At 42.1% G+C, this 26714-nt stretch overlaps 1 protein-coding gene across 1 annotated transcript in view; it reads left to right on the top strand.

Moving 5' to 3' along the window:
• Positions 1–18582, top strand: part of isy1 (ISY1 splicing factor homolog) — a 31534-nt gene extending 12952 nt beyond the window's left edge. Inside the window, exons 9-11 of the mRNA XM_068052324.1 lie at positions 9298–9416; positions 15510–15596; positions 15931–18582. Of these exons, the coding sequence (XP_067908425.1) occupies positions 9298–9416; positions 15510–15596; positions 15931–16038 (314 nt within the window). The 3' untranslated portion in view covers positions 16039–18582. The remainder of the gene's footprint in view (positions 1–9297; positions 9417–15509; positions 15597–15930) is intronic.
• The last annotated feature ends 8132 nt before the right edge of the window (positions 18583–26714 follow it).

Here is a 26714-nt window from a genome sequence, read left to right as displayed (position 1 = left end):
GTGGCTTCCAGGCCTGGTGGAGGTGGCTCGCCCTCGACTTTATTTTTCATGTGATTGTGAGTTTCTCTCAAAAGAAAAATACATAGTAACACAAATAACCAAAATTACTACTCACGGTAATGGGAACAAGAAGAGCGTAACATCAGAATGAAAGCTGATGTAACTACATTATACATAAAAAGTGTATCAACTGGATGTCTCTGTTTAGAAATATCAAGTGAGACTCCAAAGCAAGATGTATCTGTTCTTGGTCATGATCCTCTATCCTATTGTACTTTCTACCTCTATATGGGGTAGACATTACTGCTCTGGGAGAAACCAGATTGGCTGGTTATAAATTATACATGCTTCTGGGATCGATGCTTGGTAGAAGAATATCGTCACGCTAGTGTTGAGTTCGTAATTTGTATTGACATGGTTATCAAACTGGAGAGTTTGCCTATGAGCATAAATGATCAGCTGATGTATTTGTGCACTCATCTGTCATGAGGATGCTACACTACTGTCATGAGTTTCTGTGGACCAACTATGCTTAGCTCATTAGAGGAAAAGGTATATGAACTAGATGAGCCAATAACTGCAGCCCTGTTACTGACAAGCTAATAATGGGAGGTTTCAGTACACGCATATGAAAGGCTAATGTGATCTGATGACGTCTTTTAGGTAGGCATGGCATTGATGGTGTAAATAGAGCAGTTCCCTGCTCTTGATTTGCAAGCTAGGGGTGGAGTGGATATCACGGGCACTGTGTTTGGGTTAAGTAAAAGGCATTGTAGGTGCAGCCAAGATCTCAACAATAGCACCTGATAGACTATGTCATTGACCGTCCAAGGGATTTCACAATGTCAGGATAATATCTTCAATGTTTGGTACTGACTGCTGGACCGATCATTGGGTGATACTCTCAAAGATGTCTTTGTTAGTGATGCTAAGGCACTACATTGTAGCTGTAAAGCTCACAAGGTGATTGACCAGAGAACAATGATGATCGAGCTGCATTGTGGCAGATAATGGAAGTCTGACCATGCTACCTTTTGGGGCATATAACTTCTCTCTCTGCCTGGTAAGATTCTTAGTCATCTTGGTCATCTGCTGCTGAATATAGTGTACAGAATATTTCCAAAATCACAGTGTGGCTATCAGGCCAGCCACAGAACCATGAATCTGATCTTTTTTGTTTGGCAAGCTCATGATGTGCAGGGAGTAAAATATGTGGCGTTTATTGACAACCAAAACTTTTCACATTGTCAGTCAAATTTTAGAGAGTTATGACAAAATTCGGTTGTCCGGAGAAGTTCTTGTCAGTTCTGAAACAACTCCATGATTAGATGCAAGACAGTGTGTGCATTGATGGTGTTCTGTTTGACCTGTTCCCTATTTCAAGTGGTGTGAAGCAAGGATGTGTATATTATTCTTTATATTTATGTGACTACATCAGATGTTGCATTAAGAGAAGTTTAGATAGGAATTGGGATACAAATCTGTGCAATTGAGAAATTGTTCGCTATATCAAGACTGCGGGCATCGACTAAATACTGCGAACAAATTGTGTAAGAACTGTTGCATGCTGATGACTGGCATTGTGGCCATATGTTTGACCATTGGTCACTATTTGGAAAACTGTATTGAATGCGGTCAAAGAGTTCACCGATCTTGGAAGTGTACTAAGTGACTGCAAGGATGGATAAAGGAAGTTTTAAATTGTTCATTCCATTGTCCTTTGTACATAAGTCTAGGACTGCTGCCCATCTTTAATTGCCACTTGCATCACAGCAACACTTTTACAGAGTAGTTGCCTCTGTCAAGAGAATTTCGTAGAAAATATAGCAGTTTCTACCTTGAGGCCTTCCCAAAAAATTATTTAAAAATATGTTCCTGCCAGAACATAATAGCCATTTGCTAGCCTTGGTGAGGAAAGCAATTGCATATTAAAATAGAAATTTATACATTAAAAATGTTTTTTCCCCATCTAATACCATTAGCTGCAAAAATTTCTCTCCATTGCAGAAAATGTGAAAAAGCCAGAAAATAATGAGCTCTGGCAGCATTGGCTCAGATTTTGCAGCCAGTGGTGAAGTAATGGCACTTGCTGCTGACCTTGAAGAAAGCTGCCCACAAAGATTTGACTATCTCTGTGGCCTGCATTTCACCTTTCCCGACATTAATTTGATCCTGGTGCCAACAATAGGGGATCTCCAGCATTCAACAATGTCATCAAGCAGGCTAAGCAACCAATCACATTGAAGAGTTCTTACAGACAGCAAATCAGGAAATAAAATGCACTGATTATCCTTCACTTTTTAATCATTTTACAAAGAGTGAAATAAAGAGTGGGACATACACATGGATTAAGGTAGAAGATGAAATATAAACAAAACTTTAAAAAACCTATGGAATTTTATTATAATGAGAAATTTAGCATCATACAAATATAAAATTAGTTTTTCAGGGCCAGAGAGGTTGTTTAGTAATTATGACTAATACAGCTTAAAAACCCGGATGTATCTCATTCAACAGGGTGTCACTTTTTAGCAGGTTTTTAACAGTGATATTAGAGTGTAAAACAAAAGGAAGTTCACGTCAGTTCAAGTGGTTTCTAAAGACTTCCATCTGCAGGACATCAACAGCATACCTTGTGGAGGAGCAGAGATTCACTGACAGCAACTTCTGGATTTCCGCATTTGACTATGCATTTGCAGACGGATAACTCGCCTCCTGACTCCCCAAAGCCTGTCCACCATCTACAAGGCACAAGTCAGAAGTGTGATGGAATACTCTGCACTTGCCTGGATGGGTGCAGCTCCAACAATACTCGAGAAGCTCGACACCATCCAGAACAAAGCAGCCCACTTGATTGGCACACCATGCACAAATATTCACTCCCTCCACCACCGACACACAGTGGCAGCAGTGTGTACCATCTACAAGATGCACTACAGCAACGCACCAAGGCTCCTTAAACAGCACCTTCCACACCCGCGACCTCTACCACCTCAAAGGACAAGAGCAGCAGATGCATGGGAACATCACCACCTCCAAGTTCCCATCCAAGTCGCACACCATCCTGACTTGGAACTATATCGCCATTCCTTCACTGTCACTGGGTCAAAATCCTGGAACTCCCTTCCTAAGCACTGTGGGTGTACCTACCTCACATGGACTGCAGCGGTTCAAGAAGGCAGCTCATCACCACCTTCTCAAGGGCAATTGGGGATGGGCAATAAATGCTGGCAAAGCCAGTGACGCCCACATCCCATGAATGAATTAAAAAAAAAGACGCCAGAGTTTTCTGTCAGTTTCACAGCTGTAATGTCAGTTTTGCCATCATTACAACTACAAAATCCGGGTCAATGTGTTGGGTATCAGCCACTTACTAAGGTTTACCACCTTAGTTTTGAATTCAACAGTCTTGTGATAATTCTGCCCAATAATTGCGATAATTTGATAAACAAGTGGATAAAGTTCTGCTATCCAAGAGTAATTTAAAAAAAAATAAACTGGTCTGATCACATGATGCTCGCCACTTCCTTAAGCAGTCTGAGTTTCTTGCATTCAGACGTATGATCATGTTGCCCAATAATGGCACTTGGCAGGGGGTGGTGGTGTAACGATAGGAATCCCTTGTGATCTTGAGTAACCTTTGCATGTGCCCTTGTGTAGCTCTCCAGCTTTTTCGAAAGTGGGCTTAAATATTCAGTGAGACAAGGCCATATATGAATCATTAATCTGATATTATCATTAAGTTCTGGGATGTAGACCAACACCTTCCAATCGTTTATTTTAAAACCTGACTGGCTGTGTGCCCGTTTGTCCTTTTTATTGCTCTGTGTTTCCAGCCAGGAACAAGGCTGTGATGCTGACTTCCTCTCTGGTCACTGATTTACCAGTAGGACAGCCAATAAAACCAGCTACCTTTTCTACCCTCTTGGTGTGTGGCTTGAAAGAGAACATTTCCTACTCTCAAAGTGAATGGGAGATAATGAGCTTGGGATGAAATTATTGACCCTTGTAGCAATTTGTAATCGTCTGGGAGCTGCGATGTTCAAGAACTTCTCTTGTCTTTACCTGTTGTCCACACACATGTGGGCACCCACACACAGTCTTCCAGTTGAGGTTGCTGGAGAGTGAATAGAATTGGGCATAGGAACATTATACAATTTGAGCTCTGTTAAAGGAACATTGAGACCAGTTGTGTCACCTATACTGCCACTTTGGCTGACGTTGGATAACTCACATGGGTTAGGGACCAAATCTGCGACTTTCATGTTCAATATGGCTCAGCTACTTAATGTATTATTAAGCTGAGCCATCATTATCAAGTGTGTTTTTCAGTTTTGATCAGTAGATTTAAAATTTTATGTTACTTTGATCTTTCCTACTATTGGATTTTTTGCTCTGCCACACTAGTCAATTTTTTGTTCATTTTAATTGTATTAGAAAGGATCCAGTAAATAATTTTGTCTTGGTACTTAATTTTAAATGACAGTGTGCTGTATTGTGCCTTACATTTAAGAATATAGTTTAGTGTGTTAACAGGAGATTGTTTTATTAATGTTGTTTATGAATGGGGTTCTTTTTATCTTTTGCATGCTCTGATTTCAAAAATAGCTGTTTCCAATAACTTTGTAGATCATGTGGTTCTCCTTCAGTCACAAATCAGTTAGATTCAACACACATACATCTTTGCTAGTGTTCCTGAATCAGCCTCATTTATTCAAACCCCTAATAACCTCTTACAAACTTAAAGGTAAATGTGGATAAAAAGGAGTAGCAGTGGTATCCCATTTAGGATAAAGTTTTTTTTCTTTGAGAACTATAGTCAGTTTAGTACAGTTACTGTTTTTTTTTCTCTTGGGCACGAATTCCAATCAGTGTCTTGCTTAAGAGCCACTCTTACAAATGTTCCATTATGCTGTTCAGCACAGTGAGTAGAGGCAAGTCTGCATACACAATTCCTCATGTGAGCTGCTAACTTCAACTGAGATGCTTTGGGAAATGGCTAGTGATCATGATTAGCTGATTAAGGAAATAACAGGTGAATGACCTCTGTTGTGAGTTTGGGTAAAGGTTTTTACAATGCTCCCTCTATTTATGATGTCACAGTAAATCCCAAATTAGTTTCTGCAATGTTGATAATTTTTTTTTAAAAACTGGATACTTTGCTTCTGTTAGGCACCAGACAGATAATTAGCTATGCAATCCTAATCCTTTGAGCCTTGCTTAATGGGCTTCTGCAGAGAGATACATGATTGCAATATGTCAGAAGATTTAGAATTAATGAAGCATATAAGTGACTTCCTCTCATCAGACATTGGATTAGTTTAATTAATGTAGTAAGAAATTTCTATTTGTGTGCATGTGATTGCCAGTGTAATCTCATTAATTGTGATAATTTGTGGCATGGCAAATTCTCAAAACCAAAATGAACATTTAAAAAATATCCCACAGTACAAATTTAGTACACACAGTACATGGAAGAAAAACTACTGAACCTTTTGTGTGCTGGTACCATAGTAGCAGGAGTAGGCCATTTAGTCCCACCCATTTAGTGGCAGTAGTGATCGTGTTCATCCGTTCCAGCAGCAGGCTATTCCTGCAGATGGAGTTGTGGGGAATCATGGGTGAGCCTGATCCCGTGAGTTCCATGGGTGAGCTCTGTCCAGTCCGAGCCGAGCCTGAATGCTGGACTTGGAATATAAACCCGACCTGAACCCGACACGTGTAGTCGGGTTTGGGTCGGATAGCCAGTCTTTACCGCATGGTGTGTTGCCTTCCTGGTGCCAGGTTTTGAGGTTGTACGGTCAGATTTTCAGGAGCTAGGGAGGAAGTTAAAAAGTAGGATTACTCCCTGTGCCCGCATTAGCAAGAGTAGAAATAGGAAGGTAGGGAGGATCAATATGTGGCTTGAGGCATGGTGCAGGAGAGAGGGCTTCAGATTCTTGGGACATTGGGATTAGTTCTGGGCCAGGAGGCACCTAGTCAAAAGGGATGGGTTGCACCTCAACAGGACTGGGATCAATGTCCTCACCGGGAGGTTCACCAGTGTGGTTGGAAGGGTTTAAACTAAATTGGCAAGGGGGTGGGCACCAGCTTACAGAAGTAGAAAAGAAGAATAAGGTGCATAAGAGAGAGAGTGTTGGATTGTACTAGAGATGGAAGTCGTACCATATTGGATAGGAGTAGAATAAAAAGAACTACACGGAATAGAAAGACAGGTTTACAATGCATGTATGGAAATGCACAAAGTGCGGTGAATAAGGTTGGTGAGCTACAAGCACAAATAGGAATATGATGTAGTGGCAATAATGATGGAACTGTGACTTAAAAATGGTGAGGACTGGGTACTTAATATTCAAGAATATAAACTGTTCAGAAAAGATAGGGAAGGCAAAAAGGGAGGTGAGGAGGCAGCACTGATTCGGGAAGACATCCTGGTGTTGGAAAGAGTGGATGCCCTTGAGTGGGTAAGGACAGAATCCATTTGGTTAGAGTTGAGAAGCAAAAAGGGGATGAATATGTTACTGGAGGTATTCTATAGGTCTCCAAATAGTGAGTGAGAGATAGAGTGCAGCAAACCTGCAGGGAAATCAAAGATGTTCAAGAACTATAAAGTTGTGATATTGGGGGGACTTTAATTACCCAAATATAGATTTGGGATAATGTTAGGTAAAGGGTAAAGAGGGGGAGGAATTTCTGAAATAAAGTGACTCCTGACAACGCAGCCTAGCGCCGACGTCATCAGAGCACTCCAGCTTTGCACATGCACAGAACGGACTCTTGCTGTCAGTATGGTGCTGCATATGCACAGCCTACATCTGCACCCAGCTTGCCAGGACTAATTTGCGCATGCGCGCGAAAACGTCATTCCGTACTGCAATGTCTGCGTGCCACTCGCTCCACGCCTTGGCCGCTCACTCTCCGTATTACCCCCCCCAAGTGTTAGCCGATCACTCCCGGCCTTGCCACTTCTCCCTCCTCGGCCACTCGCTCCCCACTTCACCCCCCCCCACCCCACCCCCGACACGTCGGCCACTTCTCTGCCCTTTACTTCCCACTCCCTCTCACGATTGCTGTCTCTCTTTCCCACACGGAGGAAGCGGGGGAGAGAGAGAGGGAGAGAGTGACAAGATAGGTAGGGGAGCGAGGGAACAGAAGCAGGAAGAAGTGGGGGAGAAGCGGCGAGTAGCCAAGGCGGGGGAGAAGTGGCGAGCAGACAGGCACAGGAGGCAGCGGTGAAGAGAAGGAAGCTGGGTGCTGTTGTTGGGGGGCGGGGGATGCAGTTGGCATTCACAGCCACTGGGGATTTGAGTTTCTTTTGTTTTTGTGATAAATTGAGCAGCGCCATCTTTACTTCTGGCAGCTGCCAAACACATCGCAGACAGTGATCTTTCAGTGCATGAGGCTGCATTTGAGCATGTGCAAGTACTGCGCCACCTAGTGGTTGTGTTGTCAGCAAATGCAGCCTTTCTGAAATGTGTTCAGGAGAACTTCCTTGAACAGTATATTCTCAGTCCAACTAGGTAGGTAGCATTGCTGGATCTGGTGCTGAAGAATGAGTAGAACTTCTAAATTGGGAGGGGGCTAACATCAATGGTATGAGAGAGGATCTAGCCAGGGTAAAATGTGCCAAAATTGTTCTGTTACAGTTTTTCCTGTCAATGTGTGATCTTTAAGGAGATGTTTCAGGTACATTCCAATAAGGACAAAAGGTAAAGGAACTAAAGCCAGGCCTCCTGGGATGATGAGGGAGATAGAGAATATGATGCATTATACACCCTCTTTTTTTAATTTCATGTCAGGTGAATTCTTCAAGCTAGAACCAAGCTAAATACAATACAAAGAGAGAATATGAGAATAAAATGGCAGTTAACATAAAATGGAACCTTAAAATCCGTCACACTTTAGGAAGGATGTGAGGGTCATTAAGAGGGTGCAGAGGAGATTTACCAGAATGGTTCCAGAGATGTGGGATTTAGCTACTAGGTTAGATTGGAAAAGCTGGGGTTGTTCTCCTTGGAGCAAAGAAGATTGAGGGGAGATTTGATAGAGGTGTACAAGATTATGACAGGCTTAGTAATAAGGTGGACAAAGAAAAACTGTTCCCTTTAGTTGATGGTACAAGGACTAGGGGACACCAATTTAAGGTTTTGGGTAAGAGATGCAGAGGGGATGTGAGGAAGAACTTTTTTATGCAGTGAGTGGTAATGACCTGGAACTTGGTGCCTCCGAGGATGGTGGAAATGGAGACGATGAATGATTTCAAAAGAAAATTGGATGGTCACTTGAGGAAAATAAACTTACAGGGCTATAGGGATAGAACAGGGGAATGGGACTGATTGGATTGCAATACAGATCTGGCATGGACCCAATGGGCTGAATTGCCTCCTTCTGTGGCGTCATGACTCTAACAGATCCTTGCAGGACATCACTAGTCACATCCTGTGAATTAGAGTACCTGCCCATTATCCCTATTGTCTGCCTCCTGCCACTCGGCCAATTTTCTAACCAGATCAATAACTTGCCTTCAATTTCATGAGCTTCAAATTTAGCTAACAGTGGGACTTTGTCAGATGGCTTGGACTCGCTGTTCACAAACTCCCACATACTGCAGTCCAGACATGCAACCTGCTCTGCCATATCTTAGTCTAGATAATTTATATTATGTATATATACTTTTTAGATTGTATTTTTTCTTTTTCCACACAATATCTTGCACTATGCACTGAAATATTGGATAACAATTTTAAATACTTACTGCCTTAAGCTTACATGAATCAGTGCAGGTATTTGAGAGAAAAAGCAGCACCTCCTTCTTCCTGTGCTCTGAATTTCCACTCTCTCCCAATTCCTAACTTTTACATTCTATTTACAATGCAGTATGTTTACAACCACTCTGCACAGCAGATATCAAAGTCTTAGGCAATCAACATTGTCTATGAATACATTTAAAACTGACATCTGGAGTCGTTGGTCAGGAGTGAATTATAGTAATGCGATAGATTGTTTCTTAAATTTGACATACCAGCATTGAATCCCACACTTCCCAGATGCTGATATCTGGTAGTCTTCAGTGTGATCAATTATATCTGTCCTGGTGTCTCAGCCTTGCAGGCATGTTATCAAAGGGAAGCATTGGTAACAGACATAGAGAAGTCTGTGACCTGGACATCTGCATCTTAAGATGAACATGAGTATTTATATTTTGAGCAAGAGCAAATGAAATGGGAGCAAAATTTGCTTATAGTTGCATTTTGAATTTAATATCACAAATATTACAACTTTCTTTCCACTTTTTAGTCATAATGGAAGCTGTGCAAAAATGGAAGGCAGATAAAGAAGCCAGACTTGAAAATGGAGGATGTGACAAAGAAGAGGAGGACGAGGAAGTAAACATCTATGCAGTGAAAGATGACGAGGTAAGTGCAGTATCAAAAAATTTAATCAAAATGGTAATAGCTTGTATATGGGACACTTTTTGTCACAGGGTAAAAATAAATAAATATTATAGTGCTTCAGTTATAATGTTGCCCTTTCATGGTTCCTGTTTCCCCTGAACACAGATATACAGTAGTCTTCAAAATTTTAAATAGATTGCTTAGATCACAGCAGGTGATAATTCCCAGCTAAAACAGTTTTTAAATCCCTAAAAGAATAGTTGTTTACTGCAGTTTAATTGCTGTTTGTTTCTCTTCATAGCCAAGCCTTGCATTTTTAAAAACTGTGTACAACAGGAAGGTAAAAATCAAAGAAAAAGTGGAAGACTTTCATATGAAGTTTTCAAATCTGGGGATCTCTCATTAATGTATAGGAACAGCAGTTGGCCATACGACCCCCCACAAGACTGTTCCGCCATGCAATAAGATCACCGCTGATCTTCTACCTCAACTCCACTTTCCCACCCTATCCCCATATCTCTTGATTCCCTCAGTGTCCAAAAATTTATCAGTCTCTGTTTTGAAAATGCTCATTGACTGAGCATCCACAGCCCTCGAGGGCAGAGAATTCCAAAGACACACAACCCCTTCGAATGAAGCAATTTCTTCTCATCTTATTCCTAAATGGTTGCCCCTTATCCTGAGTCTATGAACTCTTGGTTCTAGTCGCTGCAGCCTGGGGCAACAGCCTCTCAGCATCTACCCTGCCGAGCCCTTTAAGAATTTTATACGCTTCAATGAAATTACCTCATTCTTCTAACTTTACAGAATATAGGCCCATTCTACTCAGTGGGCCTGTACAGTAGTTAATATTTTCGGGCAAGGCACATTCCCTGACATTTTAAAACCCATAGCTCAAGTTACAACTATAGAAATTATTCCTTTTTTAAAAATTATGTACGAATTTTGACCTGTAAGGTAAGGTTACATGCAAAATGTTTTGATAAATTATATATAGCTTTCATTTTTACTATTTCCCCCCCCCCCCCCTTATTGCTCATTTCGGAATTCTAGAGAATTGGGTGTACAGAGGTGTAGGGCAGTGATCCCCTGATTTTCTATGAGGCAGAAAATGCATTTCAGATTTTAAAAAAATAAGCTGTTAAGCAGTAAGGTCACTTAAATTGCAGATAAGTAGAAAGATCAATTAAGTTGTCATTTCCCTTATATATATCTTTATTTCAGAATTGTGATTTCTAGTATGTAGTGCAGTTAAATGAATCAGCGCTTTTTATCTAATCTGCAAATAGCTTAAGATTGTATTTTGCATTTCCTAACATTGTATATTATATTGATTAATGAGGTGAGGAACTGTTTGGTTCTGCAGCTGCTTAAGCAGTGTGTTTTTGACTTCAATGTAAGTGAAATTTAAAATGTAAAGTCCTGGGAGGGAGGACGGTATCTGAACTCCCATATCCCTTCTACCCCACTAGCCAAAGCATTACCTATATTTTTCACCATAAACACAGCACACTTACAGCTTTTGAGCTAAAAACAGTGTTCTACCAGTATAACAATGGCTTGTATGAAACATCATGGAAAATACATTCTAGTACCCTTGCTCCACTGCTGGATATATGACAGTGTGACTTGTGCCTTTACCCTAACCCTGCCCAAGGATGAGGTTATTTGAATAATAAGGATAGATGCCTGTGCCAGTATCTGTACTACTTGATTCCTCACCATCTGGAACTAATGCGGGATTTCAAAGCTGCACCATGTCAGTCTGGCAAATGCTATTAAGGTCATAATTTTGCTTTGTCCTTGATCCCTTGTTGATCTGCCAGCTTCCAAATTCCAATTGATCTCTCCATTGTGGGGCCCATTTGCAGCACTTGGATGGTAAGCTCAGATGTTTCAAGGAGGCATACTCACTACTAGGCACACGGTGAACAGAACTGTTGAACTTTTTAGGAAATCTCCACATCCCATCAAATGTGATGATGTGACTGGGGGGTAGGTTTAACAATGGGGCCAAAAGGGATGGAAAACCATGGGAACGGATTCCGCTGCAGATTTCTCTACCTCCACTCAGATAATGCTACTTCTGTGCCTAAAATGGTGCCTCATTTTTCCACTGACATGCAAAATATGACCATTTGTATATAAAAACTTGGCACTGGTGTACATTTATAGAACAATATTCTTCCATTTCATGTAGTTTGGTATTAAAATGCCTGTAAGACTTGAGCTGTCTTGCAGGTAGCATAGTGGTAATGTTACTGGACCAGTAATCCAGAGACCCAGACTAATGCTTCGAGGACAAGAGTTCAAATCCCACCATGGCAGCTGGTGGTATTTACATTCAAATAATTAATAAATCTGGAATAAAAAGCTGGTGTCAGTAATTGTGGCCATGAAACTACTGGATTGATGTAAAAACCCATATGGTTCACTAAAGTCCTTCAGGGAAGGAAATCTGCTAACCTGACTGGTCTGGCTTACATGTGACTCCAAACCCACAGCAATATGATTGATTCTGAACTGTCCTCTGAAATGGCCTAGCAAGCCACTCAGTTGTACCAAACTGCTACAGAAAAACCAAAAAAGAATATAACTGGAGGATCACCCAGCATCAACCTAGGCACCAAAAATGACAAAGGCATACCCAGCCCGGTCGACGCTGCAAAGTCCTTCTCACTAACAGCTGGGAGAGCTGTCCCACAAATTAGTCAAGCAACAGCCTAACATAGTCATACTCACTGAATCATACCTTACAGTCAATGTCCCAGATACCTCCATCATCATACCTCGGTATGTCCTGTCCCACCAGCAGACCCACGAGAGTTGGCAGCAGAGTGGTATACAGTCGGGTGGGAGTGGCCTTGGGAGTTTTCAACATTGACTGCGGACCCCATGTTGAACAACACATTGAAGAAACACTGAGGTAGCGAGGGCACTCTGGGTGGGGAACCTCAATGTCCATCACCAAGAGTAGTTTGATAGCTCCACTACTGACGGAGCTGGCTGGAGTCCTGAAGGACGCATCTGCCAGATTGGGGCTGCAGCAGGTGGCATGAGAACCAACAAGGGGGAAAAATCCTACTTGACCTCGCCCTCACCAATCTACCTGACTCAGATGCATCTGTCCAAGATAGTATTGGTAGGAGTGGCCACCGCACAGTCCTTGTGGAGACTATGTCTAGTCTTCATACTGAAGGTACCCTCCATTATGTCATGTGGCACTTTCACTATGCTAAATGGGATAGATTCGGAATAAATGTAGCAGCTTAAAACTGGGCATCTATGAGGCGTTGTGGGCCATCAGCAGCAGCAACAGTGTATTCAACCACAGTCTGTAATCTCATGGCCCAGCATATCTCTCATTCTACCATTACAATCAAACCAGGCGATCAACCCTGATTCAATGAAGAATGCAGGAGGGCATGCCAGGAGCAACACCAGGTATACCTAAAAATGAGGTGCCAACCCAGTGAAGCTGCAACACAGGACTACTTGCATGCTGAACAGTGGAAGCAATATGCGATAGACAGAGCTAAGCGATCCCACAACCAACAGATCAGATCTAAGCTCTGCAGTCCTGCCACATCCAGTCATGAATGGTGGTGGACAATTCAACAACTAACAGGAGGAGGACCCTCCACAAACATCCCATCCTCAATGATGGGGGAGCCCAGCACATTGGTGCAAAAGACAAGGTTGAAACATTTGCAATCATCTTCAGCCAGATGTGCCGAGTGGATCATCTCTGCCTCCTCTTGAGGTCCCAAGCATCACAGTCTTCAACCAATTCAATTCACTCCACGTAATATCACAGCTGGCAGTGGATACAGCAAAGGACTATGGACCCTGACCACATCCCGGCTGTCGTACTGAAGATGTGCTCCAGAGACAACCCTGCCCTGGCCAAGCTCTTCCAGTACAGCTACAACACTGGCATCTACCTGACAATTTGGAAAATTTCTTAGGTATGTCCTGTCCACAAAAGGCAAGACAAATCCAATCTGGCCAATATAATAAAAGCAAAATACTGCGGATGCTGGAAATCTGAAACAAAAACAAGAAATGCTGGATTCACTCAGCAGGTCTGGCAGCATCTGTGGAAAGAGAAGCAGAGTTAACGTTTCGGGTCAGTGACCCTTCTTCGGAACTCAACGGTTCCGAAGAAGGGTCACTGACCCGAAACGTTAACTCTGCTTCTCTTTCCACAGATGCTGCCAGACCTGCTGAGTGAATCCAATCTGGCCAATTCCTGTCCCATCAGTCTACTCTCACCCATCAGCAAAGTGATGGAAGGTGTCATCGACAGTCTATTAAGCGGCACTCACTCAGCAACAACCTGCTCACCAGTGCTCAGTTTGAGTTGTGCCAGGGTCACTTGGGTCCAGACCTCATTACAGCCTTGGTCCAAAGATGGACAAAAGAGCTGAATTCCAGAGGTGAGGTGAGAGTGACTGCCTTTGGCATCAACGCAGCATTTGACTGAGTGTGGCATCAAGGAGCCCTAGCCAAATTAAAGTCATTGGGAGTCTGACAGTTTTTTCTCAATCCGAACTCCATGGTGTGGTCTTCAGCACAAGGCGCACTTCTCCAGAACCTCCTCAGCTCTGCTCACAACAGACTTGATGGCGTGGATTTGCCAGTCTTCCCTTTACTCGAGTCTTCGACAACCTGTGCATTGTATGGCCGGGTCTGGTTAGTCGGCTACTTTAAGTAACAGAAACAGCTCCTGGAGTCAGTCTTCACTTTCTTCTGGTTGCTGGTGCTCCACTCCTGTCTCATCTGCCTCGAGTGCCTGATCTGGGGAGGAGTCTGCCTCCTTTTATTTGGTTTGAACCAATTTCTGAACAGAAACCTGAAGTTTTTGCAGCTTCTGTTTCTGGTTCGGTTCAGGTTTCCTTCTCAGTTAGGGTCTTAAACAAAAACCATCTTCGCAACCACGGATTCCATCACACACTCAAGAAGCTCGAAACCGTCAAGGACAAACAGCACCACATCCACCATCTTAAACATTCACTCTCTGGCACACAGTAGCAGCAGTGTCCATCATTTACAAGATGCACTGCAGCAATTCGCCAAGCCTCCTTCGACAGCACCTTCCAAACCTGCGACTTCAACCACTTAGAACCAGGGCAGCAGAGGCATGGGAACACCACACCTGCAAGATCCCCTCCAAGTCACACACCGTCCTGACTTGGAACTATATCACTGTCACTGTCACTGGGTTAAAAAGCTGGAACTCCCCTCCCTAACAGCACTGTGGGTGTACCTACACCACATGGACTGCAGTGGTTCAAGAAGTCAACTCACCACCACCTCTTCGAGGACAACTGGGGTTGGGCAACAAATGCTGGTCTTGCCAGCGACGCTTACATCCCATGAAAGAATTTTTTAAAAGGCCTAAAGTAGCTGGTATTACCTGTACACAATAACCCCTTTTGGATGCACTTCTGTGTATTAAATGTTAAATGCCATTTCTCCTAAAGGCCGGCTGGGATCTGCAAATGAAACCTGACCCGAGCCCTACAGAACCACATCCAACCCGAACCTGACCCGGCCAGAGTCCTTTGATTTTTTTCAAGCGCCCGACCTGATCACCGGAATGTTCAGTTAACCTAACTTCTGTTTTTCACTTTTTAAGCTTGTGCAGATAAGCAACAAAAACTGTAACTAGACTTGAAAGGTTGTTTAAAAATTACATTAAGATTGGAGCTACATACCGGAGGTAGTGACAAGAGTGTGTCTGACCTGGCCCGACCCGAGCCCGAATGCCGGACCTGGAACAGCGACCCGAAGCCAACACATGTCATCGGGTCCCATCGGGTTTGGGTCAGGTAGCCATACTCTAATTTCTCCCATTAATTTTTGTTGTTTATTGCTTGAGCCTTTGGGCTGTCTTGATGTCCCTGCTGAAGCAAAAAATGATGTTTAGCAGCTAAAGAAAAGATTAACATTTTGTTTGTTTCTTCCAGCAGCTAAAAATTTGTATTAAATCATGACCTCAGAACTTTTGGAACTTTTTGTGTTTTAAATACTACTTTAAAATAAATGCATATTGTATATAGAATAAAACAATTTTTCTTGATATATTAATTTTATGTTCACAATGTTCAGTCTGATGATGACAGTGGGGAACAGATGGAAGGAGAAGAAAACCAACAAAAATTTATAGCTCATGTTCCTGTACCATCACAGAAAGAGGTAAGGGAACATTGAAGAAATTCTAGAAGTGCAGATCGTGCGAGGAATCTTTATATGTTTCATTTTAAATTGCTCAGAGTATAGATATGGGTTGCAGTAATGGTGCCCTAAAAATGAGCATCAGATGTTGCCCATCTATGATTCTAAAAGCACATTCTTAAGAAAATATGAGGCACGAGTGCTTCAAATGTGACTCATCTCCAGCTCTTCCTACAATGGTGGATTGTTCTGCTTTACGGCATATAATTCTATTTAATACTTAACAAAATTATCAATTTGGATTACTTTTTTTGATGAAATTATTTGATAGTATTTTTAATTTCCATCATTACAGATTGAGGAGGCTCTTGTACGACGGAAGAAAATGGAACTGTTACAGAAATACGCTAGTGAAGCTTTAATGGCTCAAAGTGAAGATGCTAAAAGACTTCTGGGACTGTAACAGCACATTATTTAATAACTCATTCGCAAGGACTTATTTTATCTCAAACGAGCAATATAAATTTCATAGATAAAGATTGCAGACTTTGTATTTGACCTCCATGTCTTGTTATGATGCACAACATACCTGATATTGATGTATGTGTGTTGGATCTACTAGAGACCAGACATTGCTTTCTGTAAATAACAGATCTTTTTTCTGAATGTGAATTGAATTATTTTCATTTCTAATTTTAATAAAATGATATTTTATAGATAATCATTGATTATGCATCTGGACATTTTCTGTATGCTTAACGCACTAGTTGATAATTCAATCTTATTCTGTATAGCATCGGTACAGCTTGTATTTCAAAGAAAAGCATTGAAATGGGTCATTTCTTAAGGAATGATGTGGATTAAAGCTTTTGTGTTTAAAACTTTCAAGGACAAATTTTGGATTTAAAAAAAAATTGCTTAGCTCCATATCTGATTATGAAGAAAATAATGAATGTATGAGGGGCAAATTGGCTGAGGTGGATTTGGGAAAGTATATTCAAAGGTATGACAGTACATCGGCAATGGATAGTCTTTAAAGAATTGTTATATAGTTTACAGCAACTATACATTCCTTCAAGGCACAAAAAACCCAAAAGTAAAGGCAGTCAACCGTGGATAACAAAGGAAGTTGAGGATTGTAGAAGATTAAAAGAAAAAACCTATAAAGTTGCCAGAAGTAGTAGTAGATCTGAGGATTGAGAGGATTTTAGAATACAGCAAAGGAGGACGAAGAAAATGATAAGGGAGAATAGAATATCAATGTAAGCTAGCAAAAAATATAAAAACGAACTGTAAAAGCTTTTATAGGTATGTAAAAAGGAAAAGTTTGGCTAAGATGAGAAAACAGGGAATTGCAGACCTGTTAGCCTTACATCAGTTGTTGTGAAAATGCTAGAATCTATTCTAAAGGATGTGATAAATGGACCCTTGGATAATAATGATCTGATTGGGCATAGTTAACATGGATTTAGGAATGGGAAATCATGTTTGACAAACCTGTTGGAGTTTTTTGAGGATGTTGCTAACAGAATTGATAAAGGGGAGTTGGTGGATGTTGTATACTTGGATTTTCAGAAGGCTTTTGATAAAGTCCCCCACAGGAGGTTGGTTAGCAAAATTAAAGCACATGGGATAGGAGGTAATATAAAGGCATGGATTAAGGATTTGTTAACAGGCAGAAAGCAGAGAGTAGGAATAAACGGGTCATCCTCGCGTTGGCAGGCTGTGACTAGTGGGGTACGGCAGGGATCAGTGCTTGGGGCCCCAGCTGTTCACAGTATATATCAATGATTTGGATGTGGGGATCAAATGTAGTATTTCCAAGTTCGCGGATGACAAAACTAGGTGGGAGCGTGTGTTGTGAGAAGATGCAAAGCGGCTTCAAGGGGATTTGGATAGACTTAGTGAGTGGGCAAAAACATGGCAGATGGGATATAATGTGGAAAAATGTGAGGTTATGCACTTTGGTAGGAGGAACAGATGTGCAGACTATTTGTTAAATAGTAAGAGATTAGAAAGTGTAGATGTACAAAGGGACTTGGGTGTCCTTGTCAATAGGTCACTGAAAGCTAACATGCAGGTGCAGCAAGCAATTAGGAAGGTCAATAGTATGTTGGCCTTTATCGCAAGAGGATTTGAGTACAGGAGTAGTGAAGTCTTGTTTCAGTTGTATAGAACCTTGGTTAGACCGCACCTGGAGTACTGCGTGCAGTTCTGATTCCTTTACGTAAGGAAGGATATTGCCATAGAGGGAGTGCAACGAAGGTTCACCAGACTTGTTGCTGGGATGGCAGGACTGTCCTATGAAGAGAGATTGGGGAAACTGGGCCTGTATTCACTAGAGTTTTGAAGAATGAGAGGCAATCTCATTGAAACCTACAAAATACTTAAGGAATAGACAGTAGATGCAGCTAAGATGTTTCCCCTGGTTGGGGAGTCTAGAACCAGGGGACACAATTTCAAAATAAGGGGGAAGCCACTTAGGTCAGAGATGAGGAGAAATTTCTTTACTCAGAGGGTTGTGAATCTTTGGAATTCTGTACCCTAGAGGGCTGTGGAAGCTCAGTCATTGAGTATGTTTAAAGTAGAGATTGACAGATTTCTAAATACAAATGGCATAAGGGGATATGAGGATAGTGTGGGGAAAAGGCATTGAAGTGGAAGATCATCCATGATCATATGGAATGGTGGAGCAGGCTCGATGGTCTGAATGGCCTACTGTTCCTATGATAAGTTTGTGAGAACACCATTTTCGGAGCTCTTTGTAAGGGTGGAGGAGTAGGGGGCAAAGAGAGAGATTAAGCTTTCATTCACTCCATACTTTTAAATTTATGTTCCTATTCTTGAACTTCATGTTATTAATAATTGGATGGCAAGGAATGGTGATATAACATGTTCAAATGTAGAATTAGAAAGCTGAAAGAAGTAATGGCTGAGCAGTTTTGAAGTTTTTTTTCAAATTTACTGTCAAGATTCAGAAAGCACGAATGATCTCGACCATTTTAATCTGTCCCTCATATTAGTTCTGTTTATACCAATTGAACATAGCATTGCAAATAAAACACATTATTTGAAAGTAATAGCCTGTGATTTCAACTAGCTGAAAATGGCCTCCTCCATGCTAAAATGTACTCAGATGCTGAAGGGATGTGACCAGATGGTCAGCTGACCCTCTACTGGAGCAACTCCGCCAGACCTCTGTATTTATGCCAGGAACACAAACACTAATATAGCTGCACCTCAACATTCGGTATTAAACAAAAGGTTCTCGCAAAATGTCAGTAGCAAGGCGCTCTGTGTTCTTCTGCCTGCCTGTGGATTTCTCTCTGACATAATGCAATTGCTTGAAACTCTGTTCCTTTTATATTAATGTTTTTGATGATTATCATGATGCTTTAATGCCGACTGCCCTTGAGCTGCCTGCCCAAACACCTAATTAACTACCTATGAGAAAACCTGTCATCTGTCTGCTTATTTGACAAATAAAACACAAGGGGTTAAAAAAGTAGTCACAAAAACACTTGGTCTGATCAGTTGGGAGATGAGCAGTGGGAACAGGCCACACCATCACCCTCCTGGCCATAACAATGAATTTGAAAGAGGTATTAGCAGACTCCATGTTCAACATGTCCAACCAAGGTAGAGTAGCAATCAATAAAGCCAATAGACATTAAACTGTAGAGCCAAAACATGTCCAAGGAAATCATGATCAAACTGTATAGTACTTCAGTCAGACTACAGCTTAAATATTGTGCCAGTTCTGAACACCAGGATACAAGCAAGACAAGCATTAGACACAATGTAGAGAAGAACCGTGAGGCTAATCCTGTTCACTGACAAATCATCCAAGTTTAAACTATTAAAAGGCAATGGTGGATTGACATCAGCAAATTGTTAACACAAATCAGTCAATACATGGCACAAATGGCTGCATTCATCCATAATTTTATAGATAGAAATAATATGGCCCCTTGGCAGTCCAGTAATTAAATTGCCTGGTTTCTATTCAGGTGGTCAATAGGTAATGTAGAGTAGCACTGATGGTATTTCTGAAACCGTGTGTATCCCTGCTGAAGAAGATGCATATATATGAGCCTCATGGAAACCTTGATCTAGCATTATATCAGCGTGATTTGTAATTGATTGAAACTAATTTTATCATCAATCATATAAATTGGTGCATGTGACATAATTAGGAACATGCATTTTATTTAATAGACAATGCACCTTCTGTTAGATTTCATAAGCTCTACTTTATATAATTATCATAAGTTAAGTGAGCACGTTGTATCATTCAGTAAATGCCAAAAGAGTTTCTTTCAGCATTCAATATATTTTACTACAGAATAGTATAAAATAGCTGTAAAAAGATAACTTGGGTAGATAGGAAGGGCTGGACTTTGCTGCAGGCTTTGGGACCCTGACATCGGGACCAAATGGGGGTCCCAAACTTCCACTTGCCTGGACTGAGACTGGCAGAGCTTTGGGCTGTCTCTGCGCTCACCATCCAATTAAGGACGATGGGCAGGTGCTCGATGCTGCCAGCCCAATTAGAGGGCCAGCAGCTCTGGAGCCTTGGCAGCTCCACTGGGAGAGGTGGGCGCTGCTGAGGCATGTTGAGGACTGCAACGATGCGTCAACATGAAGGCGCCCTCACTGGGCTGCACAGCAGAAATCAATTGAAAAGGATCCAGGCCAGTAGGAACATATGGATGGAGGGGAAACCCCCCAACTGCATTAGTCTTGGCTGCAATTGTGGCCTTTTATGCATGAACCCCATCATTGGGCACGGAGCCTCCTGCTCCGATGACACCCCAGCCTGCTGCAGGGAGGCTACCTCCATTGAGCTGGCAGCCTCTGTACGTGGTGGGAGGCCGCTCCAACGCTGGCTAAATTGCCCCTAATTGAGCTGTTAACTATGTTTGACCACCTCTGTGGAGCGGGCAGCTGATCAGCATCCCAGCTGCCTAGGCCCTAAGTTCTGGAAATTTTTTCCATGAAACCTCTTTACCTCTCTTTCCTCCCTTAAGACACTCTGTGAAACCTACCTCTTTGACCAAGCTTTTGACCATTTGCCTTATCGTCTTTTGTGGCTCGGTGTCAAATTTTGCTTTATAATCGTCATGTGCATCACCTTGGGATGTTTTATTACTGTAAAGGCCCTACATAAATAAATATAAAAGGAATTAGCTGTGATGTCAGTTATCTTTTAATATTTTTTTTGAATATTGTTTACATTTCTTAAAGAAATTGTGTGTGTTATATATATTAGTTTGCCACATGGTACATACAGGAGAAGACATTAGCACATTTAGTGTCACTATGGCTTTGCATATTTGGGAACTATACATTGTTTGAAGTTGAGATCATTTCCTGCCAGTCCCTTTTGTTTAGTTTGGGTCAGACATCAAGGGCTGAATTTTAATGTGGAACAGCGGGCTGAATTTAGTGGAGCTGATGAGAGTCCCAACAATGAGCTGCACAGGCGAGGGGAACCATGCCTCAGTCCTTCAGAGCCCCCCAGTGCAATTCAATGGTGCTCAGGCATTTAACTGCCCGGCGCTGAGATCCCTGTCCCTTTAAGGCCTTTCCTGCCCCCAACTTAATTACAGAGCGACGGGCCCCCCGCACCCCGCCTTCCATCGCAATGCTATGGATCCTCCCTCGCCTCCCAGCCCATCTCTCAGAGACCCCTTAAATTCTGCACAGCATGTGGGTTTGGGTATGGGTGGGGGGTTTAAAACTGGCAAAATTGACAACACGTTGGGAATCTGGCTCCAACTCACTGACTTCCACATTTCACCGGAGCACATTAGGCTGTGTGCGAGCAGCCCTCTCAGGAGGGTTCTCAAGTTCTCAATTTCCATGTGTTAAATGCTCAATCAGAATGATATTGACACAATGTTTTCAGTTTAACGTTGGGCCCATGGGCTATTCTGGCTTCCTGAAACTCGCCTCTGAAAGCAAGGTGATTACACGGTAGCAACTGAGGGGGCTGAAGCATTTCAGGCAAAGGTGCCAAAAGATACTCAGAACTCACAGCTGCTTTCCTACCTGCTGGTGGGAAAGTGTTTGTTCACAGTACTTTGGCTGAGACATTACTTCATACAATTTAAAGGTTAATTTCTACACTTTAGAGATTTGCTGAATCACGTCCGGATAGGTGCAGCTTAGGCTGCCTTAGATTGGACCTCAGGTGAGGACCAAGATGATCAACAACAGCAATTGCAGCAACCTGCTATTCACGGATCTGTTGCTGCACAGCAGAGAAGTGCAGCTTACAGGAGGCACTACCCACAAAAGTGGGTCTACAGATAGAGGATTGGTTTCCTTGTCAGGTCTGAAAACCAGTGTTTCAGGAGATGACATCAGATGTGGGGAGACATCTGCAGCCTCCTGGAAGAAGGTCTGCTGGACCTGGTAGCCACGAATTAACAGTGCTTGTCAAAGTCACCGCCACCTTCAACTTTTTTGTCTCTGGATCCTTCCACGGCTCTTCCACAAACATACTCTGGATCTTGTCATGGAAGTGTAGTTTCTTTTTCTGTTTAAAACAGTGTGCCTTTAAAAACTAAGGGGACATAGTGTGCCAGCTGCACCTGTTTCCGAGTCACGGCAGGAGAGAGAGGTCATACGGTGTACTATAACTTTTAACTATGGGTAAAAACTGGTTTTAACTCGTTAGAACTGGAGAAAAACAAAGCATGCTGTACACTGAAAAGAAGCTGTTTATTCCTCAGCAGAGAAAATCTACATTGAGCTCAGACTGTGTTTGCCTAGGGAGGAATAAACCCCTGAAAATTTGCACTGTTGGAGGCAGTAAGTTCTATTTACTTCGAAACTCTAAGAAGTTTGTTACAGAAGTGACTCTTTCTATTGCCTTTCTGTGTTTGCTGGAATTCTCAGTAAAGTTTTTACCAAAAGACTGCCGATTTTAAAATCCAAGTAGACCTACTGCTGTGCTTCTCATTGTTTGAAAGAACTGTGTGACGCCTGCTGCAGCTGAAAGATTTTGAATGCCTATCTATTAAAAACTGTTTCATCAAATTCACCTGGAAACTTTGAGTGGCATCTGATTACTCAACTCTGGGACACCTTATCAACCGGGAACGTAACTTACAACCCAATTACTTATTTTATTCCTTCCAAAAACTTTTTAAAAACCAGTTAACTGTTAGTTTTTGAATGTATGTGTGTGAGCATGGGGGTTAGGTTAAATAAGAAGTTATACAATCTTTAGACATAAATTTATCTTAATAGTATTAAGATTTAGTTTTTTTAATAAATAGTTAATTTGTTGTTGTCTAAAGATACCTGGTTTGGTGTATTTTATTCTGGGGTTAATGAAGTGTTTAATTTGGCTGTTTTCTGGTTAGGTGGGAAAACTTTAATAATATGCTGCGACCTGTGGAGTATTGGGACTGAATTGACAGTGCATTGCTCCCGCCTCGGTCGTAACAATTTGTCAAACAGCTGTGCGCAAATGCACAATACAGCAACAACTTATATTTTACAGCGCCTTAACATAACAAAACATCCCAAGGCACTTCATAGGAGCATTATAAAACAAAATATGACATCGAGCCACATAAGAAGATATTAGGTCAGATGATCAAAAGCTTGATCAAAGAGCTGGTTTTAATGACAGCAGTGGTGCCAGTGGACCTGGGTGGAAACATAGCCCATGACCGAGGAGTTAAGGGAGGGAAGAGAGCCTCCAGTGAAATCACTAACAACAAAAGCAACATCTGCAAAACAACTATAATGATGTCACAATCAGGGCAGGAGCTGATTGTTGAGTAGCTGGTAAGTGTTTCTAGTTAATAATCTAGAACGTAAAGGCATGGTAGGCCACCTCAGCCCCATGGAGTGCACTTCCTGTGCCATGTGGAAATCTTGGATATTTCTTGTGGAAGTGTCACCAGCTAGAGCAGCTCAAGCTCCGGGTTTCAGAGGGTGCAGGCAGAGAGGGAATGGGTGACCACCAGGCAGTCAAGGAAGACTAGGCAGGTAGTGCAGGAGTCCCTGGAGTGCATCTAGCTCCCAATCAGTATTCAGTTCTGAATAGTGGTGAGAGGGATGGTTCCGGTGGGGAGTGCAGGCAGAGCCAAGACCACATCACCATGGGTAGCTCAGATGCACAGAGTGGCAAGAAGAGGAGTGGAAGAGCAATAGTGGAAGGGGATTCAACAGTGAGGAGAACAGACCCTTCTGCAGCTGCAGACGTGACTACAGGATGCTATGTGGCCTCCTTGGTGCCAGGGTCACAGATGTCACTGAGTGGCAACAGGATATTCAGAGGAGGGTGAGCAGCAGAGGTCGTGGTGCATATGGGCACCAATGACATAGGCAGAAAGAGGGATGTGGTACTGCAGGCAGAGTTTAGGGAACTAGGAGAGAGACTGAAAAACAGGACCAGTAATCTCTGGATTACTCCCGCTCTCAATTACTAATGAGTACAGAAATAGGAAGATAGAGCTAATGAATACATCGCCAGAGAAATGGTGTAGGAGGGTTTTAGATTCCTGAGGCATTGGGAATGCTTCTTGGGGGGTGGAGGGGTGGGTGGGGGGTGAGACCTATACAAGCCAGAAGGGTTGCACCTCAACAGGGCTGGGACCAATAGCCTTGCAGTGTGTTTTGATAGTGCCTTTGGGGAGGTTTTAAACTAGCTTGGCAGAGGGAATGGGAACCTTAGAGTAGGTTCATAAGGGAGAAGAGAAAAGTTGGAAATGGAAGGCAGAAAATTATTAAGCCTGTTTGGAAGGCAGAGGAAACAAAGGCTGGAAAATAGACAACAAAGGAGTTTGGCAGTGCTAAATGGGATATACTTCAATGCAAGAAATCGAAGGAATAAGGCAGATCAGCTGAGAGCACAGATTGGCAGGTGGGAGTATGATATTATAGCTGTTATTGAGACATGTCTGAAAGAGGGGTTGGAATGGCAGCTCAACATTCCTGGTTACAGTGTTTTTAGATGCGATAGAGAGGGTGATAAAAAAGGAGTTCCAATATTGATTAAAGAAACAATTATAGCTGTGAGGAAGGATGATATGGTAGAAGGATCATCAAATGAGGCCATATGGATTGAACTGAAGAACAAAAATGGGGCACACAACTGGGTGTATACTATAGACCTCCAAACAGCCAGAGGGAGATAGAAGAGCAAATGTGTAGGCATATCTCTGAGGATTGCAAAAACAATACGGCGGCAATAATGGGGAATTTCAACAACCCTAATATCATCTGACAAATGCAAAATATCTGTTCAATTCATCTGTCATCTTATTTTCCATTATTAATTCCCCACACTCACTCTTTAGAGGACCAACACTCACTTTGCTTATTCTTTTTCTTTTTAAATACCTGTAGAAACTCTTACTATTTGTTTTTATATTTCTAGTTAGCTTTCTCTTGTACTCTAATTTCTCCCTCCTTATTAATCTTTTAGTCATTCTTTGCTGTTCTTTATATTCTGCCCAATCTTCTGACTTGCCACTCATCTTTGCAGAATTATATGCTTTTTCTTTTAATTTGATTTAATTAGGCAGGCATCAAGATCGGCGCAGGCTTGGAGGGCCGAATGGCCTGTTCCTGTGCTGTACTGTTCTTTGTTCTTTGTTCTTGATATTATCTTTAACTTCCTTAGTTAGCCGCCGATGGAGTGTCCTTCCCTAGAGTCTTTCTTTCTCACTGGAATGTATCTTTTCTGAGTGTTCTGAAATGTCTCCTTAAATATCTGCTACTGCATCTCTACTGACCTATTCCTTGACCTAAATTGCCAGTTTACTATAGCCTTCATGACCTCATAATTGCCCTTATTTAAGTTTAAAACACTGATCTTAGATTTGCCCTTCTCTCCCTTAAATTGAATGTGAAATTCAATATTATGATCACTGCTACATAGGGGCACCTTCACTATATATCCTGTCTCATTGCACAGTACCAGATGTAGTATAGCCTGTTCTCTGGTTGGCTCTAGAACGTGCTGCTCCAAGAAACTGTCCTGAGAACACTTTATGAACTTGTCATCCAGGCTACCTTTGCCAATCTGATTTGTCCAATCTATATGTCAATTAAAATCGCCCATTATTATTGTTGTACCTTTCTCACAAGCCCCCATTATTTCATCCTGTAGCATTGTTACTGTTAGGGGGCCTATAAACCACCCCCACAAGTGAGTTTTTACCTTTACTATTTCTCATCTCTACCCAAACTGATTCTACATCTTGATCTCCGGAACTAAGGTCATCTCTCTCTATTGTACCAATGCCATTCTTAACTAACAGAGCTACCCCTCCAGCTTTTCTTAGCTTCCTGTCCTTCCTAATTGTCATGTACCCTTGAATATTCAGGTCCCAGCTTTTGTCATCTTGCAGGCATGTCTCTGTAATAGCTATCAGATCATATGTATTTATTACTATTTTCTCTGTCCATTCATCTGCTTTGTTACAAATGCTACATGCATTCAGATACAGAGCCTTTAGTTCCATATTTTTACTACTTTTGTAACTTCTAGTCTTATCTGCTGGTGCACTCTTAGATTTGTACACTCTGTCCCTCACATTCATCATCAAACAACCTAGAAGGCCACCTACCACCAAGCACCCAAGAATGGACAAGACAGAAACCCATGTGCATAATCTTGTGCAACTACAAAGCCTTATTTTCCCTTTTTCTGGTACTTCCACATGCTGCATCAATGTGTGGCTTAGTAGAACTAGAGGAATGCTGCTCAGATCCCTTATCTGACTGCTGCGATGATTTTCGATGATATCCTCTGGGTTTTGGAGCCTGTGAGGGTCCCATCACAGACTGCTCAATCTATACTTGTGCAGGGGGACACTCAGTCTTCAGGAGATGAGGCAGCTTGTGGGCTACTGACTGAAAGGTGGGCTGTTGGTTAGAAGTCGAGCCGCCTTGAATGGAGTCCCCACTTCCATGATCCCTTTCGGCATCATCCTTCTCATGATCCAGCTGCACTTCACGGCTATCACTGTGTTGGACAGCACTTTGTTGCAAGTCAGGCCAAGGCTAAGGTACCTGTTAACCTATGTAAGGTGGCAGACATGTTGGCATCCAGAATCTGCAGGGCAGTGTTGAAGGTGTGCATGGACTCATTTGATTGGAACATATGTT

This window comes from Heterodontus francisci, chromosome 19 (assembly GCF_036365525.1).
Source record: "Heterodontus francisci isolate sHetFra1 chromosome 19, sHetFra1.hap1, whole genome shotgun sequence".
In the NCBI taxonomy this organism is placed as follows: domain Eukaryota; kingdom Metazoa; phylum Chordata; class Chondrichthyes; order Heterodontiformes; family Heterodontidae; genus Heterodontus; species Heterodontus francisci.
Note: the sequence above shows the minus strand (reverse complement) of the source record. Positions and strands in the feature narration are given on the sequence as shown.